At 41.1% G+C, this 19,240-nt stretch overlaps 1 protein-coding gene across 2 annotated transcripts in view; it reads right to left on the minus strand.

Annotated features, from left to right (window-relative positions):
• nbas (NBAS subunit of NRZ tethering complex) overlaps nucleotides 1-19,240 on the minus strand; it is a 377,112-nt gene that overhangs the window by 257,275 nt on the left and 100,597 nt on the right. For both annotated transcript variants that reach the window (XM_062044717.1, XM_062044716.1), the window contains exons 19-21: nucleotides 18,074-18,152; nucleotides 9,808-9,912; nucleotides 9,602-9,738 (exon numbers count right to left, since the gene is read on the minus strand). In XM_062044717.1, coding sequence (XP_061900701.1) covers nucleotides 9,602-9,738; nucleotides 9,808-9,912; nucleotides 18,074-18,152 — 321 coding nt within the window. The remainder of the gene's footprint in view (nucleotides 1-9,601; nucleotides 9,739-9,807; nucleotides 9,913-18,073; nucleotides 18,153-19,240) is intronic.

Here is a 19,240-nt window from a genome sequence, read left to right on the forward strand (position 1 = left end):
TTATGACTGCACTGCTAAACACTCCTGCTGTCCTTTTGTCAAGCTTGCGGATGACACAGCAGTAGTGGGACACATCACAGACAACGATGAGTCTGAGTACAGAGAGTAAGGAGAACATCTGGTGCATGGATTGGTGCAAAATCAACATCCTTTGCATCGATGTAAAGCAGGCCAAGGAGAAGTCAAACACCTCCTTCTCCCCTGCATATCGGAGCAGCAGATGTGGAAACGGTCTACAGCTTCAGGTATCTTGAGGTTCATCACTCCAGTGACCTCACCTGGAGCTACGACACTTCCTGTCTTGACTAGGGAGCTCAGAACCAGCATAACTGTGTGGCAGAGCTGCTGCAAAACTGATGAGAGGAAGCGTGGTGAATGCTGATCAAAGGATCGTGGAGAGCAGCCTTCCCACCACCACAGATATCTTCATCAGCAGGTGCAGAGAGAGGGCTGCCTGCATCACCAAGAATCCCACCCACACTGCACACCAGTTTTGACCCCCTCCCTTTAGACAGGAGGCTGTGGCGCATCTGGAATAGGACCCCCAGAATGTGGAACAGCTTCTTTCCAGAATCTGTTTGACTGCTCAACTCTGATGGTGCTATGCACAAGGAACACTAAACTCACACATATACCAACTGGGCTGAACTGGGCTTTTATTTGGTTTAGTTTGCTGTCATTGTTTTTAACTTCTATTTAAACTACATGATCCCAATTTATTAAACTTTATTAGTTATTATATTCTATTTGTAATATATTCCTATTGACCTATGCTATTTAAAAGCTACTCTATATCCTATTCTACTTAAAGAGGACCTATTTAACAAAACCAACTTTACCTTACCAATTGGTACCCGTTTTTGTGTATTTGGGACATGCATAAGTCCCGAATATTAAAAAATCAAACCATCGAAGCATGGCACAGATATTTATAAAATAATTTCACCTTCATTTATACTTCCTCCAAACTAGCCGTTTGGAATGTGGCCAATTTGTGACGTTTTTCCAAATGTGAAGTTAGCGGGTGTCTCCATATATGGTATAGATTTACCCGAAGAGCTTTGCGCAAGTCCGCCATTGTGGGCCAAAACTGAAGTCCATAATTTCCTTCTTTTTCTCTATCCTCATGCATCCTCCGCTGTGTCCATTACTAATACAAAGTATAGTTCAAACTTATATCTGTCAGTAGACTCGATATGGAAGGGCTAAAAACTAAAACACGGCGGGAGGGGAGATGACACAGTTGAAGTGGAGGCACATAAATAAGATCGCTCACAAAACAGCACATCCTGAAGTGACAGTCAAAAAGCGGCTTGAAGACGGTCTGCAAAACATAATCTATGCAAACAAATTAGTTATTAAGAAAAGTTGAATTATTGAAACAATTGTGGTAAGAGTATATTTTTAAAAATACACCATATTATATATCCATCCATCCATCCATTTTCTACCGCCTGTCCCTCTCAGGGTAGCGGGGGCACTAAAAATAATTTCTGAACCAATCAATTAATATTCATTATGGACTAAAATAATTGTTGTCAAAAAAAATTTTTAAAAATTTTTTTTTTATTGATTTAATTATACCGAGCAATTTTAAAATATTACAATAACTCAATAATGAATTTACTCCATATTTAATTAAGATAATATACTTATATGATATCATATAAAATAGTATAATATAATATAAAAAAATATGATCAAATATAATAAGTTAAAATAAATAAGAAAAAAGAACAATTAATCAATAATGAATTTAATCATTACAGGACTAAATTAATGTATTGATATAATACAATATAAAAAAAATATTAGAAAATATAAGTGAAACAAATCAATAAAGAATTTATTAAAAATAATTGTTAAAATATACATATATACATATTAGGGTTGTAGGGTATACCGGTACTAATAAACTACCGCGATACTAATTAATTGAAATCAGTACTATACTGCCTTTTAAAAATACCAGTACTGTTCTTTCATCTGAATGCCAATGTGCGGCGGTGACTACAGAGCCGAGGCGCATAATGTTGAGTGTGTCAAAATGCACACACACAGGGCATACAAGCAAAAACATTGTGGAGAGGAAGAATGGCAAAAAAAACAACAATTCTACTTGTTAATAAAGAGGGTATGTGAAGCGCAATATGGTGGTGTTGGGGTTTCAAAACAAACGATAAAGGTGACGCTATCAACATGGAGGCGCCGCCCTGCAAGTGCAGCTTTAAAACACGCCTCGCCAAACGTGGCAATTAGTATGACCACCGTTGCTTCAAACTTAGGTAAATATTCAAATAGTAAGCATTCAGATCTGCACAAGGAGTTACAAATAGTGACTGGTAATATTGTAGTTGTTACACCTGTCCTGCTGTTCAGCTCCAATGCCGACCGTAGTCGAGGAGCACAGGGCAGCTGTTCCTTCCAGGGCGGATGTTTTCGTCAGGGGTAACACACTTCACTTTACCCTGCAATGGGTCTGCTAAGCTCCGCTTTCGGGTCAGGATGACAAGGCCGCCGATTTGTTGCAATCTGGTTGCTTTATTGTTAGTTTTGCAGGACAAAACCGGACCCCTTCATCCTTCTACTGCGCAGTGCACGGGGCTCTTTCTCTCTCTCTATTTACTCGCCCACTCACTCACTGACATCACTCAGTCAACACATTGCCATTCTCGCAAACACAAACATGTTACTCTCATAAGTTAACCAGCTCCCCTGCTGTGCACATATAGATATTAGGGGGACGGCATGGCGCAGTTGGGAGAGTGGCTGTGCCAGCAACTGAGGGTTCCTGGTTCAATCTCCACCTTCTACCATCCTAGTCACGTCCGTTGTGTTCTTGAGCAAGACACTTCACCCTTGCTCCTGATAGGTCCTGGTTAGCGCTTGCATGGCAGCTCCCGCCATCAGTGTGTGAATAAATGTGGAAATAGTGTCAAAGCGCTTTGAGTTCCTTAAAAAAGAAAAAAGGTGGAAAAGCGCTATACAAGTATAACCCATTTACCATTCGAACGCGCACACAGCTGCTTGGCTTGATGCCAAATATTAGGAGCTAAGACCGCCCAATTAGCGTCAACTAATGCAAGTGAAATGACATTGCTACAATTTGTGTTTTATCTTTAACAATGTGTGTTTTACCTGCTACATGGATAAATTGTTTTGTTTTTAGGACTTACTAAAATTTAATTTTTCTTAAAGCACAGACCAGGAGTGGCAAGCATTAATCATGAAGCATTTATTATAATGTCAATAAAGATATTTATTATAGTCTAATCTAATCTTTGATTATAGAAGACTATATGTAATATGGAAAATTGTAAATTGTTATTTTCCTTTATTTGGAAAAGTATAGAAAACTATCGATATACATTTTGGTACCAGTACCAAATTATTGGTATCGGGACAACCCTAATACATACCTACATATATACATATATATGTATATATACATACATACATACATACATTACATACTGTACATACAAAACCCCAAAAAACTGTGAAGTTGGCACATTGTGTAATTCGTAAATAAAAACAGAATATATTGATTTGCAAATCCTTTTCAACTTATATTCAATTGAATATACAGCAAAGACAAGGTATTTAATGTTCGAACTAAAAAAATATGGTTTTTTTTTGCAATAAGCATTACCTTATAATTGAATGGCAGCAACACACTGCAAGAAAATTGGCACAGGGGCATTTTTACCACTGTGTTACATGGCCTTTCCTTTTAACAACACTCAGTAAAAGGTTTGGGAATTGAGGAGACCAATTTTTTTAAGCTTTTCAGGTGGAATTCTTTCCCATTCTTGCTTGATGTACAACTTAAGTTGTTCAACAGTCCGGGGTCTCCGTTGTGGTATTTTAAGATTTATAATGCGCCAAACATTTTCAATGGGAGACAGGTCTGGACTACAGGCAGGCCAGACTAGTACCCGCACTCTTTCACTATTAAGCCACACTGTTGTAACACATGGCTTGGCATTGTCTTGCTGAAAAAAGCAGGGGCGTCCATGATAACGTTGCTTGGATGGCAACATAAGTTGCTCCAAAACCTGTATGTATCTTTCAGCATTAATGGTGCCTTCACAGATGTGTAAGTTACTCACGCCTTGGGCACTAATACACCCCCATACCATCACAGATGCTGGCTTTTTTAACTTAGCGCCTATAACAATCCGGATGGTTCTTTTCCTCTTTGTTCCAGAGAACACGACGTCCACAGTTTTCAAAAACAATTTGAAATGTGGACTCGTCAAACCACAGAACACTTTTCCACTTTGCATCAGTCCATCTTAGATGAGCTCGGGCCCAGCGAAGCCGGCAGCGTTTCTGGGTGTTGTTGATGAATGGTTTTTGCTTTGCATAGTAGAGTTTTAACTTGCACTTACAGATGTAGCGACAAACTGTAGTTACTGACAGTGGTTTTCTGAAGTGTTCCTGAGCCCATGTGGTGATATCCTTTACACACTGATGTTGCTATTTGATTCAGTACCCGGTGGATTGGCAGACCGGGGTGGTGGTTCCTCTCTTTCGTTCCAAATATCGTGGGATCACACTACTCAGCCTTCCTGGTGAGGTCTACTCAAGTGTACTGGAGAGGAGGCTACAGCGGATAGTTGAACCTCGGATTCAGGAGGAGCAGTGTGGTTTTCGTCCTGGTCGTGGAACTGTGGACCAGCTCTATCCTCTCGGCAGGGTCCTCGAGCGTGCATGGGAGTTTGCCCAACCATTCTATATATATATATATATATTTAGTGGACTTGGAGAAGGCATTCGACCGTGTCTCTCAGGGAGTCCTGTGAGTAGTGCTCAGAGAGTATGGGATATCGGCTGTCTGATTGTGGCGGTCCGCCCCCTGAATGGCCTTTAACTGTGCTACTTTTGTTGACAACATTGAATATGTAAACTTTGACAGCGTAGTTTTTTCCTCTGCTTGTTGTGGCTTTAGCTAGCATTCATGCTAGTATGGAGCAATCGGCGTGAGCAGAGCAGCAGCACCAGCTGACCGGCAGCACCCATCACTGCTTGCTTAGGACGGTGACTGCTGAATGCTGTCACCTCAGAGTCTCCAAGACACAAAAAAGTCTCCACTGGATTTATCGTTAGTAGCTGTTTACAAAAAAATTTGCCAAGAGGAGTGGCAACACTGTCTGCGCTATCTTCGAGTACGTGTTTCGCTTTAAGATGGTATTTTAAATGTGAGCCGATGATAAAAACATTTGTCGCTGCAATACCAATAAATTACCCTAGTTTTATATGAAATTCTGTTTTGAAGCGAAATGGGCCGGCCCTCCTCGCAATCACAGACCGTGTAACAAATGCGCGTGTCCTCCGGTGTAAGCCTTCGCTTTAATCTTCATTCAAATTTGATAACGCGATAATTTATTTGTATTAATCACATGTGTTAACCTGTTAACGTTGCAAGCTACCTTTGTCGTGTAGCTTATTGTGAAGCTTGCTACAATTCTCTGGGGATAGCTTCCCCTGTAGCTGAGCTACATTTAATCGAGATTAACTTGTAACTTAGCTTCCTACATTTTCCAAGTAGCCTGCCCATCACTTGGTGCGGTTTTGAACATCTTGTGGAAAAAGCACCCCTCAAAGCAACAGCTTTATGGTGGCTTGCCAGCTCTATCAACTACAATTTAAAAACAACGCTTGAGATTTGCCGCCATTGTGAGTAATACTGCTATGGACACCAACACACGGCAACACCGGAGTTGGCCGACCAAGGACATCCTACATTCATCAAATTGCACATGATGCCAACTGTAAAGCTGATTACACTAGAGCAAGCCCGGTCACAGGCAATTACAATGTCTGTTAGTCCGGGTGAGGAGTCAGTTAAGCTAGAACTAGCCAGCGCCAGGCTGGATAATCCATGTACGCATAGCAATTCTCTTAGAATAATACACAATTCACATAATGTTTTTTCTGTTGTGTCTGTGTCAGAGGTGGACATGCATTCTACTGAGGTGGCAAATTATGATATGTCCAGTCTATTGCAGCACCAAGCAAACAATCGGAAAATTCCCGTCATATCAATTCCTAGATATGGTCGAAACTATTTAAAGTGCACTACGCATAATAAACGCAACATTGTTAATATTGCCACTACGGATAATCTTAACAAAAACTCGTCAAAACAGCCCAATACCTATAATATGGGCTTTTTAAACATAAGATCATTGTCTCCCAAGGCGTTATTGGTTAATGAGGTCATTAGAGACAACAATCTTAACGTCATTGGTCTTAGCGAAACCTGGCTCAAACCGGACGAATTTTTTGCGCTCAATGAGGCATCTCCTCCTAACTATACGAATGCGCATGTTGCCCGCCCTCTTAAAAGGGGAGGGGGTGTCGCACTAATATACAATGAAAATTTCAACCTTACCCCTAACCTAAATAATAAATATAAATCGTTTGAGGTGCTTACTATGAGGTCTGTCACACCGCTACCTCTCGACCTGGCTGTTATCTACCGCCCCCCTGGGCCCTATTCGGACTTTATCAGTGAATTCTCAGAGTTCGTTGCTGATCTAGTGACGCACGCCGACAATATAATCATAATGGGGGACTTTAATATCCATATGAATACCCCATCGGACCCTCAGTGCGTGGCGCTCCAAACCATAATTGATAGCTGTGGTCTTACACAAATAATACATGAACCCACGCATCGCAACGGTAATACAATAGATCTAGTGCTTGTCAGGGGTGTCACCACCTCCAAAGTTATGATACTTCCATATACTAAAGTAATGTCCGATCATTACCTTATAAAATTTGAAGTTTTGACTCTTTGTCAACAAGTTAATAATAATAATAACTGCTATAGCGGCCGCAACATTAATGCTGCCACAACAATGACTCTTGCTGACCTACTGCCTTCGGTAATAGCACCATTCCCAAATTATGTCGGCTCTATTGATAAACTCACTAACAACTTTGACGATGCCTTGCGCGAAATTATTGATAGTATAGCACCGCTAAAGCAAAAAAGGGCCCCTAAAAGGCGCACCCCATGGTTTACAGAAGAAATTAGAGCTCATAAATTATCATGTAGAAAACTGGAACGCAAATGGCGCGCGACTAAACTTGAGGTTTTCCATCAAGCATGGAGTGATAGTTTAATAACTTATAAACGCATGCTTACCTTAGCTAAAACTAAATACTACTCAAATCTCATCCGCCTCAACAAAAACGATCCTAAATTTCTGTTTAGTACAGTAGCATCGCTAACCCAACAAGGGACTCCTCCCAGTAGCTCCACCCACTCGGCAGATGATTTTATGAATTTCTTTAATAAGAAAATTGAACTCATTAGAAAGGAGATTAAAGACAACGCATCCCAGCTACAACTGGGCTCTATTAACACAAATACGACTGTATATACGACGGACACTGCCCTCCAAAATAGTCTCTCTATTTTTGATGAAATAACATTAGAGGAATTATTACAGCGTGTAAGTGGGATAAAACAAACAACATGTTTACTTGACCCACTTCCTGGGAAACTTATCAAGGAACTGTTTGTATTATTAGGTCCATCAGTGTTAAATATTATAAACTTATCACTTTCCTCCGGCACTGTTCCCCTAGCATTCAAAAAAGCGGTTATTCATCCTCTGCTCAAAAGACCTAACCTCGATCCTGACCTCATGGTAAACTACCGACCGGTCTCCCACCTTCCGTTTATTTCCAAAATTCTCGAAAAAACTGTTGCACAGCAGCTAAATGAACACTTAGTGACTAACAATCTCTGTGAACCTTTTCAATCCGGTTTCAGGGCAAATCACTCTACGGAGACAGCCCTCGCAAAAATGACTAATGATCTATTGCTAACGATGGATTCTGATGCGTCATCTATGTTGCTGCTTCTTGATCTTAGCGCCGCTTTCGATACCGTCGATCATAATATTTTATTAGAGCGTATCAAAACACGTATTGGTATGTCAGACTTAGCCTTGTCTTGGTTTAACTCTTATCTTACTGACAGGATGCAGTGCGTCACCCATAACAATGTGACCTCGGACTATGTCAAGGTAACGTGCGGAGTTCCCCAGGGTTCGGTTCTTGGCCCTGCACTCTTTAGTATTTACATGCTGCCGTTGGGTGACATCATACGCAAGTACGGTGTTAGCTTTCACTGTTATGCTGATGACACTCAACTCTACATGCCCCTAAAGCTGACCAACACGCCGGACTGTAGTCAGCTGGAGGCGTGTCTTAATGAAATTAAACAATGGATGTCCGCTAACTTTTTGCAACTCAACGCTAAGAAAACGGAAATGCTGATTATCGGTCCTGCTAGACACCAACATCTATTTAATAATACCACCTTAACATTTGACAACCAAACAATTAAACAAGGAGACTCGGTAAAGAATCTGGGTATTATCTTCGACCCAACTCTCTCGTTTGAGTCACACATTAAGAGTGTTACTAAAACGGCCTTCTTTCATCTCCGTAATATCGCTAAAATTCGTTCCATCTTGTCCACTAGCGACGCTGAGATCATTATTCATGCGTTCGTTACGTCTCGTCTCGATTACTGTAACGTATTATTTTCGGGCCTCCCTATGTCTAGCATTAAAAGATTACAGTTGGTACAAAATGCGGCTGCAAGGCTTTTGACAAAAACAAGAAAGTTTGATCATATTACGCCTATACTGGCTCACTTGCACTGGCTTCCTGTGCACTTAAGATGCGACTTTAAGGTTTTACTACTTACGTATAAAATATTACACGGTTTAGCTCCAGCCTATCTCGCCGATTGTATTGTACCATATGTCCCGACAAGAAATCTGCGTTCAAAGAACTCCGGCTTATTAGTGATTCCCAGAGCCAAAAAAAAGTCTGCGGGCTATAGAGCGTTTTCTATTCGGGCTCCAGTACTCTGGAATGCCCTCCCGGTAACAGTTAGAGATGCTACCTCAGTAGAAGCATTTAAGTCCCATCTTAAAACTCATTTGTATAATCTAGCCTTTAAATAGACCCCCCCTTTTTTAGACCAGTTGATCTGCCGTTTCTTTTCTTCTCTCCTCTTCTCCCCTGTCCCTTGCGAGGGGGAGTTGCATAGGTCCGGTGGCCATGGATGAAGTGCTGGCTGTCCAGAGCCGGGACCCCGGGTGGACCACTAGCCTGTGCATCGGTTGGGGACATCTCTGCGCTGCTGACCCGTCTCCGCTCGGGATGGTTTCCTGTTGGCCCCGCTGTGGACTGGACTCCCGCTGATGTGTTGGATCCACTGTGGACTGGACTTTCACAATGTTATGTCAGACCCACTCGACATCCGTTGCTTTCGGTCTCCCCTAGAGGGGGGGGGTTACCCACATATGCGGTCCTCTCCAAGGTTTCTCATAGTCATTCACCGACGTCCCACTGGGGTGAGTTTTTCCTTGCCCGTATGTGGGCTCTGTACCGAGGATGTCGTTGTGGCTTGTACAGCCCTTTGAGACACTTGTGATTTAGGGCTATATAAATAAACATTGATTGATGATTGATTGATTGATCTGAAAGCACTGATTGAAGATCAGGAGGAATGGTGAAAGAGTTGTTTGTGTGACTGCATAGCGAGCAAGGAGGTACTCACCAGGCTTCAGGCAGCAGGACCATGTATTCGTGTGGAGAAGTGGTTTCTGGAAAGTTGTAAAGGATGGCTAAACGATGCTGGAGAAGCTCTGCCCCATGATATGTAAAAAGGATGTCAAGAGCCTGCATGTTGCTCTCCTGTAGACGGAAAACACAATAATGAGGGTGCTTTTGGTAGGGAAAACATGACAGAAAAGTGAACTTTACCCTGGCGTAGTTTCTAGCTGACAACACAATATTTTGACTACGGAACTTCTTGAAAAACTCTGCGTCGTATTTCTGCTCGGCTGCATGAGGACCTCCAAGTATCTCCTGGAGAGAAAAAAACAACAATATTGTAAAACTCAAAAATAATACTGTATGTATTCCATTGGCAAGCTGCCAGAAGCTAATTATGTGTCTTCATACCTCCATTACAGCAAATAAACTTCATATTCAAGTTTCTTAAGAATCATTAATAAGTAACATTACTACTGGCGGATGAGGCTATACATGTTACACACCAAGAGCAAGTCGAGAGCAGGCATGCTAATAGCTTAGCTAACCGCTAAGCTAGTTTGAAATAACAACGAGAAAAAGATGCTTAGTAAAGTTTAAGAAGTGAAGATGGTTGCAGGAGAAAGTATGCAGATATTAACAGGAAATTAACAAGTAGATCAGGGGTGTCAAACTCAAATACAGAGTGGGCCAAAATTTAAAACTGAACAAAGCCGCGGGCCAAGGTTGAACAAATTAACCTTTTAATAGGGACCCAAACAAGTTTTGCATTGAATATTGAACAAGCAAGGCTTATATAACTTTATAGTGACATGCAAAATCGAGTTTCAAATAATAATAATAATTAAAAAATATCAATGGCATATAAAATACCATTTAAATAAAAATTGAATGCCTCTTTTCTATTTGCAGCCTTCTGAGGTAAATATCAACATTAACTTTTTCCACAGGCTAATAAATTTGAAAATAAAATAACAATGAATAAACCAACCATTCAGGACTTTAAACTGCTCAGTTTGCAACACACTGATCTAATCTGATGTGCCTAAGCCAGATACCTGCCATCTTTTCTTGGATGCTAGTTCATTAATGTCGGGGCTCAGGCTTTGGGCTGAGGCAACCTTCATTATCGAACGAAGGTGTTCATCAGTCATTATATCTCATGGTCCACCTGGACCACAGTCTTGGGGGCGTGCTTTAAAGGCACTGCCTTTAACGTCCTCTACAAGCTGTCGTCACGTCCCCTTTTCATCCATTCTAACAACGTGCCGGCCCAGTCACAAGAAATGTGTGGCTTCTGTACGCACACACACGTGAATGCAACGCACACTTGATCAACAGCGATACACGTTACACTGAGGGTTGCCGTAAAAACAACTTTAACACTGTTAGAGATACAGGCCACACTGTGAATCCACACCAAACAAGATTGACAAACACATTTCGGGAGAACATCCACAATGTAACACAACATAAACACAACAGAACAAATACCCAGAACCCTTTGCAGTACTAACTCTTCCGGGACGCTACAAAATACACCCCCGCTACCACCAAACCCCGCCTCCCAAGCCCCTCCCCCCCCACACACACACACCTTGTAGCATCCTGGAAGAGTTAGTGCTGCAAAGGAATCTGGGTATTTGTTCTGTTGTGTTTATGTTGTGTTACGGTGCGGATGTTCTCCCGAAATGTGTTTGTCATTCTTGTTTGGTGTAGATTCACAGTGTGGCGTGTATTTCTAACAGTGTTAAAGTTGTTTATACCACCCTCAGTGTAACGTGTATCGCTGTTGATCAAGTGTGCGTTGCATTCACGTGTGTGTGCGTACAGAAGCCGCACATATTATGTGACTGGGCCAGCACTCGTTGGACTGGATGAAAAGCGGACGTGACGATTTTCGGGAGGGGCACTGAAATTTGGGAGTCTCCCGGGAGGGTTGGCAAGTATGAGAATTAGCGGTGAATGCAGTATTACCGCGGCACCACCGCTGTATATAATCGGCGGGCCAGCTCTAGTGTTAATTTGATATCGCCTCAAGGGCCAAGTGAAATTACACGGGCCGCGGGCCAGAGTTTGACACCCATGAAGTAAATCAATAAGAGTTACAGATATTTTAATACAACAAAAGTTGCTGTGTCAGCATTGTCACAGTCAATACAAAACATCTAAGAGAAGGGCAGATCGATACATAAATTGGTGGCGTCGACATCAGACGCGGCATCAGTATGTAATCGATACAAAAGTAATAAGATACTGTAGATATTTTTATTTTCTCAACTTTGTCGTTTTTGTACTTGTTTACAAACTCAGGGAATAACTCCTTGCACAAAGGAGGACTTTGAGGGCAAAACCCAAAGGATTTAAATGAGTAATGAATATATTATTATTTTGTTTATTAATGTGTAGTTATTTAGCTCTTGACTTTGTTTTGTTCAAACAACTGTATGTAATAAAAGATAATAAGGAAGTAGTTTAAACATGGTGTTGATATTGTGGAAATTAAAAAAAAACAAAAAAAACACAAGATTAAAGATTAAAGTACCAATGATTGTCACACACACACTAGATGTGGTGAAATTTGTCCTCTGCATTTGTCCCATCCCCTTGGGGAGCAGTGGGCAGCAGCGGCGCCGCGCCCGGGAATCATTTTGGTGATTTAACCCACTTACAATTAGTGCACCAACCCAAAAAACCTCCCTCCCCCTTTCACACTCATTCGCACAAAAGGGTTGTTTCTTTCTGTTATTAATATTTCTGGTTCCTACATTATATATCAATATAGATCAATACAGTCTGCAGGGATACAGTCCGTAAGCACACATGATTGTATTTCTTTATGACAACCCCCCCCAGCCATCAGATTATATGGGGACGATTGACACCGCATGTCTCCAAAGTTACGGGTAAATTGAGAATGTTTTGCTTTTAGGTTTAACCTAATTTTTACACGAATATGACTGTTAAGAATGTTTACAAAGAAAGCATTGTATGTAGGAGAACAGACACATTTTCATGGTGATTTGTTTTTCTATGTAAAGCTGTCGTGTTTATTCAGCTGCAGCCTTCTTGGGAGAATATACTGTAAGTGTATTAAATATGCACACACATATGTGTTGAAAACCCTCTGGAACAAGGTGTGTTTGTGTGTGTATAAAGTATACAATAGTATTTGAAGGAGCCATGCATAGCAGACTATTTGTGCTGATAAAAACCCCAATATAATATTCATAGACAGTCAGGGAAAAATGGCACCGGAGCAAGAAGGAATGTGACAAGCGCTGCGGTTACCATGACGATGTCCGAATAAAAGGAGAGCGCGAGAAGACTGGCTTGAATATATCTAGCGGGCTCAAATCTCTCATCTCTCCTTCACGGTGCGTGGGAACTGCGCCATGTGGAGATTTATGAAGGGTGGCGAGGGGGAAAAAGGTGGCTGTGTTCACATTAGTGATCCTAAATCCAAAGTAAGACAATTTCTAATATTATCAGCAACTTCTTTTTTACACACAAATAAATATAATACAGCAGGAAAATTAAATACGACAATAAATTATCATGTATGGTGATGTCAACACTATTCTGCAATATATGTATTTAATTTATTGTTAACGAGCATGTTGCTTAATCCACTGTACAATGTACATTTTATGTAAACAAAGGATAGTCAAAATACAATGAATAGGTTTGAATCATGTTAAAAATTCACAATAAACAACCACACGTGCACTAAAACAATTCAACAAGTCCAAAAAGTAGTACCATAGTAATAGTCAAAGCTTAAATCCTGCATTTATTTATCCTGCAATTCATTTTTAATCATAGCATCTGAATAGTATTTGTATTTTATATTTATTTAATTTTTTTCTTTACCACTTCTTATTTTTTCTTCTATCACGCCAAATTTACAGAAAAATGAAAGAAAATTATTATTTTTGTCTTTAAAAATCCACCCCATCCAAAGTAGTTCAATACATGCTAAACAAAATAGAATTAAAGTTAAAAGTTAAAATTAAAGTACCAATGATAGTCACAAACACACTAGGTGTGGTGAAATTACTCTCTGCATTTGACCCTTCCCCTTGATCACCCCCTGGGAGGTGAGGGGAGCAGTGGGCAGCAGCGGTGGCCGCGTTCTGGAATCATTGTGATGATTTAAACCCCAATTCCAAACCTTGATGCTGAGTGCCAAGCAGGGAGGAAATGGGTCCCATTTTTATAGTCTTTGGTATGACTCTGCCGGGGTTTGAACTCATGACCTACTGATCTCAGGGCGGACACTCTAACCACAAGGCCACTGAGCAGGCTAAACAAAAATGTTATCTGTATTAGTATGATAGCTTCTTATGACCAAAACGACAAGATCACAGGTTCAAGCAGCCGAAATAAGTTTCCTCTGTCCGGTGGTGGGGCTCTCCCTTAGAGATAGGGTGAGAAGCTCTGTCATCCGGGAGGAGCTCAAAGTAAAGCCGCTGCTCCGCCACATCGAAAAGAGCAAGATGAGGTGGTTCGGGCATCTGGTAAGGATGCCACCCGGACACCTCCCTGGGGAGGTGTTTAGGGCACTTCCGACCGGTAGGAGGCCACGGGACCACCCAGGACACGTTAGGGGAGACTATGTCTTCCGGCTGGCCTGGGAGCGCCTCGGGATCCCCCGGGAGGAGCTGGACAAAGTGGACAGGGAGAGGGAAGTTTGGGCTTCTCTGCTTAGGCTGCTGCCCCCGCGACCCGACCTCGGATAAGCGGAAGAAAATGGATGGATGGATGGCTTCTTATCTGATAACATTTCACATTTTTTTCATAAATCTTGTGGATTTTCATTCATTTTGTGGGGCCGTAAAATTGCTGAACATGCAAAAAAAGGTAAGATTATGTAAACTCTGCTTCTTCCTTTTTGAACATGTAGGCATGTGATGTCCCTTAATGTAACTTGTTAGGCATGTTCAAAACAAACAAAAGCATGACCAAAATTGATTGTGTTGAATCTACTGGTTTAAAGGCCTACTGAAACCCACTACTACCGACCACGCAGTCTGATAGTTTATATATCAATGATGAAATCTTAACATTGCATCACATGCCAATACGGCCGGGTTAACTTATAAAGTGTAATTTTAAATTTCCCGCTAAACTTCCGGTTGAAAACGTCTATGTATGATGACGTATGCGTGTGACGTCAATGGTTGAAACGGAAGTATTCGGACACCATTGTATCCGATACAAAAATCTCGGTTTTCATCGCAAAATTCCACAGTATTCTGGACATCTGTGTTAGTGAATCTTTTGCAATTTGTTTAATGAACAATGAAGACTGCAAAGAAGGAAGCTGTAGGTGGGATCGGTGTATTAGCGGCTGGCTGCAGCAACACAACCAGGAGGACTTTGACTTGGATAGCAGACGCGCTATCCGACGCTAGCCGCCGACCGCATCGATGATCGGGTGAAGTCCTTCGTCGCGCTGTCGATCGCTGGAACGCAGTTGAGCACGGGTGTTGATGAGCAGATGAGGGCTGGCTGGCGTAGGTGGATAGCTAATGTTTTTAGCATAGCTCTGTGAGGTCCCGTTGCTAAGTTAGCTTCAATGGCGTTACCCACATATGCAATCCTCTCCAAGGTTTCTCATAGTCATTCACATTGACGTCCCACTGGGGTGAGTTTTCCTTGCCCGTATGTGGGCTCTGTACCGAGGATGTCGTTGTGGTTTGTACAGCCCTTTGATACACTTGTGATTTAGGGCTATATAAATAAACATTGATTGATTGATTGAATGGCGTCGTTAGCAACAGCATTGTTAAGCTTCGCCAGGCTGGAAAGCATTAACCGTGTAGTTACAGGTCCATGGTTTAATAGTATTGTTGATTTTCTGTCTATCCTTCCAGTCAGGGGTTTATTTATTTAGTTTCTATCTGCAGTTAAGCCTGATGCTATCACGTTAGCTCCGTAGCTAAAGTGCTTCGCCGATGTATTGTCGTGGAGATAAAAGTCACTGTGAATGTCCATTTCGCGTTCTCGACTCTCATTTTCAAGAGGATATAGTATCCGAGGTGGTTTAAAATACAAATCCGTGATCCACAATAGAAAAAGGAGAGAGTGTGGAATACAATGAGCCAGCTTGTACCTAAGTTACGGTCAGATCGAAAAAAGATGTGTCCTGCACTGCACTCTAGTCCTTCACTCTCACGTTCCTCATCCACGAATCTTTCATCCTCGCTCAAATTAATGGGGTAATCGTCGCTTTCTCGGTCCGAATCGCTCTCGCTGCTGGTGTAAACAATGGGGAAATGTGAGGAGCCTTTCAACTTGTGACGTCACGCTACTTCCGGTACAGGCAAGGCTTTTTTTATCAGCGACCAAAAGTTGCGAACTTTATCGTCGATGTTCTCTACTAAATCCTTTCAGCAAAAATATGGCAATATCGCAAAATGATCAAGTATGACACATAGAATGGATCTGCTATCCCCATTTAAATAAAAACATTTAATTTCAGTAGGCCTTTAAGCTATATAAATAATATGCAATAAAAGCACATTTGGACCAAGTAGTGACTCATTCTTAACGTGCTTCTCACGTAAAACACTTTCTACAACCTTTCAATATTGTTAAATGAGATTAGTGCCAATAAGGGAATATCAATTGAAAGCAGATAAGGAATTTAAATTTCTGTTTTGGGGTGGAAAGAAGCATTTGGTTGCATAAGAGCTAAAAGCAAGAAGCAACGGTTTAATGTTTTTTTTTTTTTTTAAAAGACCTACAAAACAAATGCCGCCTAAGGGTCCAGAGGGAAGTCATTCAATCCTTCTATTAATATTCCACTGAGGCCGCCTGCTCTGTGTGGAATAATCAGTAAATAAGAAAAAGGCAATAATGTCGACGACAAGAAGAAGAAGTGCATCATCTTTTATTCGCTCGCCAGTTACCGGTTAGAAGGTTAAACCAATCAAAGCCCTTTTGACATTTAAAGACACTCCGTGGCAGACGACTGCGCATTGCGTGGAGTTCAATTCGGGCACACTGGCGACAGGGTGAATGTCTGAACACCTACAGGACACTACATTAGGTACACCTGCACAAGCTAAGATGAGATATTGGCTGTGTCCAAATCTTGAATCTTCAGCCTAAGCTCTGTAAGCAGTGTGCATTTTTGTGTCACCGACGTCATCGCACCGCATGAACGCTGTTTAAATCCGAGTCCTTAAAAAAATGTGTCTTACTTCTTCATGGACCCACATAGCCCAAAATGCTTAGCGCGCTTGTGTCTAGCCTTAAAAAACAACTTTTAACATAGGTGAAAGGGGAAGGAGCGTAGGCATTGATTCATTTGCAACTAGTGATTTATTTGTAAGCATTAATTTATTCACAAGCATTAATTTATTTACAAGCGTTGATTTATTTTTTAAGTATTGATTTGTTTATAGGCATTTATTTGTTTGTACGCATTAATTTATTTATTTATAGACTTTGGAAGTAAAGCTTTATCTATTTCACTGTCAATTGTTAGATGTGGAGAATTTTACTTTGATTTTACTAACATGATTATGTAAATACATAACCCTTTAGCCTATGTACATACATGGAACAAGATTGAGTTATTGTTTGTAGGTTTTTTTAATTTGCTGCCTTTATTTCAAACGCTTTGAGAATATTTTGGCTTACAATGTATTTATTCCAATAATATTTACGTTAAAAAAGTAATATATAAAGTAGTCGTCAATATTACAACTGTTTAATAATTCAGGTTTACTGCTGACGGCAAATATCTTCCCGTCATGACGTCAGGGTAAAGATGAGAACACGTGACATAAACAGGAAGTGTAGGGAAGGTTAGACTATCCAAAATCACAAGGCTGGTTGCAACTTAAAGACCCTCTATAGGTGTGGTCTCCCCCAATCGCATGAGCAGAATCCTTGGTAGGCTGTAGACCCCAGATTTGGACACAAGTCATTCTCATCAAAAGTGTTTGACCATGTTTGTTGACATAGACTTCGGCACGCACTATTTAAATAATAATAAGAACATGGTGGACCGCGACTTGATGAGTTGGTCGACTTGGACGTGTTGTCAACATAAACTGCTTCCATTGTAGAAATGCATGTCAGTAGACAAGCACAATGTATATTACCAGCTTCTAGGCTTTTTCCACCTTTTCTTGAACATTTGTGTTTTGTAGCGGTATACCACAAATGCTCTAACATTAGCCAGGGCCTTATGTACCTAAATCACAAAGAAGATGGAGCATTTATTTGAATCACGCTAACAACTTAATTAGTTAAACTTTATTAATGATTTTGGATTGCATGAGAAAGTGAAAAGGGAAATGTGTCTTTTTGATGGCAGACAATTAAAAGATGATTAAAACCCTTCCCTGCACGCCATTCATCTGAGAGGTGTCTATGATATATTCTGAACTTGAATAGTTCCCCTACTGTGAATTTGAGCGAAGCACCAAAAAGAACCACAAGAAAAATTCCCATTTACCTCATACGTTGCCAGGCGGTCTAGATAGGAGAGCAGCTTCAGTCGGCTCCGACACAGCTCCTTCTGCTCCAGTGTCAGCCTGCAAACAAGCATACTTTTACAACATCCACAAGATTAGCTGAAAAACATTGCCGCCTTCTGCAAAATCCTTGAGAATGTGTATGTAGAGATGTCCGATAATGGCTTTTTTGCCGATATCCAATATTCCGATATTGTCCAACTCTTAATTACCGATTCCGATATCAACCGATACGATATATACAGTCGTGGAATTAACACATTATTATGCCTAATTTTGTTGTGATGCCCCGCTGGATGCATTAAACAATGTAACAATGTTTTCCAAAATAAATCAACTCAAGTTGTGGAAAAAATGCCAACATGGCACTGCCATATTTATTATTGAAGTCACACAGTGCATTATTTTTTTTAACATGCCTCAAAACAGCAGCTTGGAATTTGGGACATGCTCTCCCTGAGAGAGCATGAAGAGGTTGAGGTGGGCGGGGTTGAGGTGGGGGGCGGGGGTAGGAGGTAGCGGGGGGGTGTATATTGTAGCGTCCCGAAAGAGTTAGTGCTGCAAGGGGTTCTGGGTATTTGTTCTGTTGTGTTTGTGTTGTGTTATGGTGCGGACGTTCTCCCGAAATGTGTTTGTCATTCTTGTTTGGTGTGGGTTCACAGTGTGGCGCATATTTGTAACAGTGTTAAAGTTGTTTATACGACACCCTCAGTGTGACCTGTATGGCTGTTGACCAAGTATGCTTGCATTGATTGATTGATTGATTGAGACTTTTATTAGTAGGTTGCACAGTGAAGTACATATTCCGTGCAATTGACCACTAAATGGTAACACCCGAATAAGTTTTTCAACTTGTTTAAGTCGGGGTCCACTTAAATTGATTCATGATACAGATATATACTATCAGATATATACTATCATCGTAATACAGTCATCACACAAGATAATCACATTGAATTATTTACATTATTTACAATCAGGGGTGTGGAGGGGGAGGGGTAGGATATGGACAGCAAGTAGTGGACATAGAGAGAGAGAGAGAGAGAGAGAGAGAGAGAGAGAGAGAGAGAGAGAGAGAGAGAGAGAGAGAGAGAGAGAGAGAGAGAGAGAGAGAGAGAGAGAGAGAGAGAGAGAGATCAGAAGGCATA

Source organism: Entelurus aequoreus, linkage group LG04 (genome assembly GCF_033978785.1).
Source record: "Entelurus aequoreus isolate RoL-2023_Sb linkage group LG04, RoL_Eaeq_v1.1, whole genome shotgun sequence".
Classification (NCBI taxonomy): Eukaryota; Metazoa; Chordata; class Actinopteri; order Syngnathiformes; family Syngnathidae; genus Entelurus; species Entelurus aequoreus.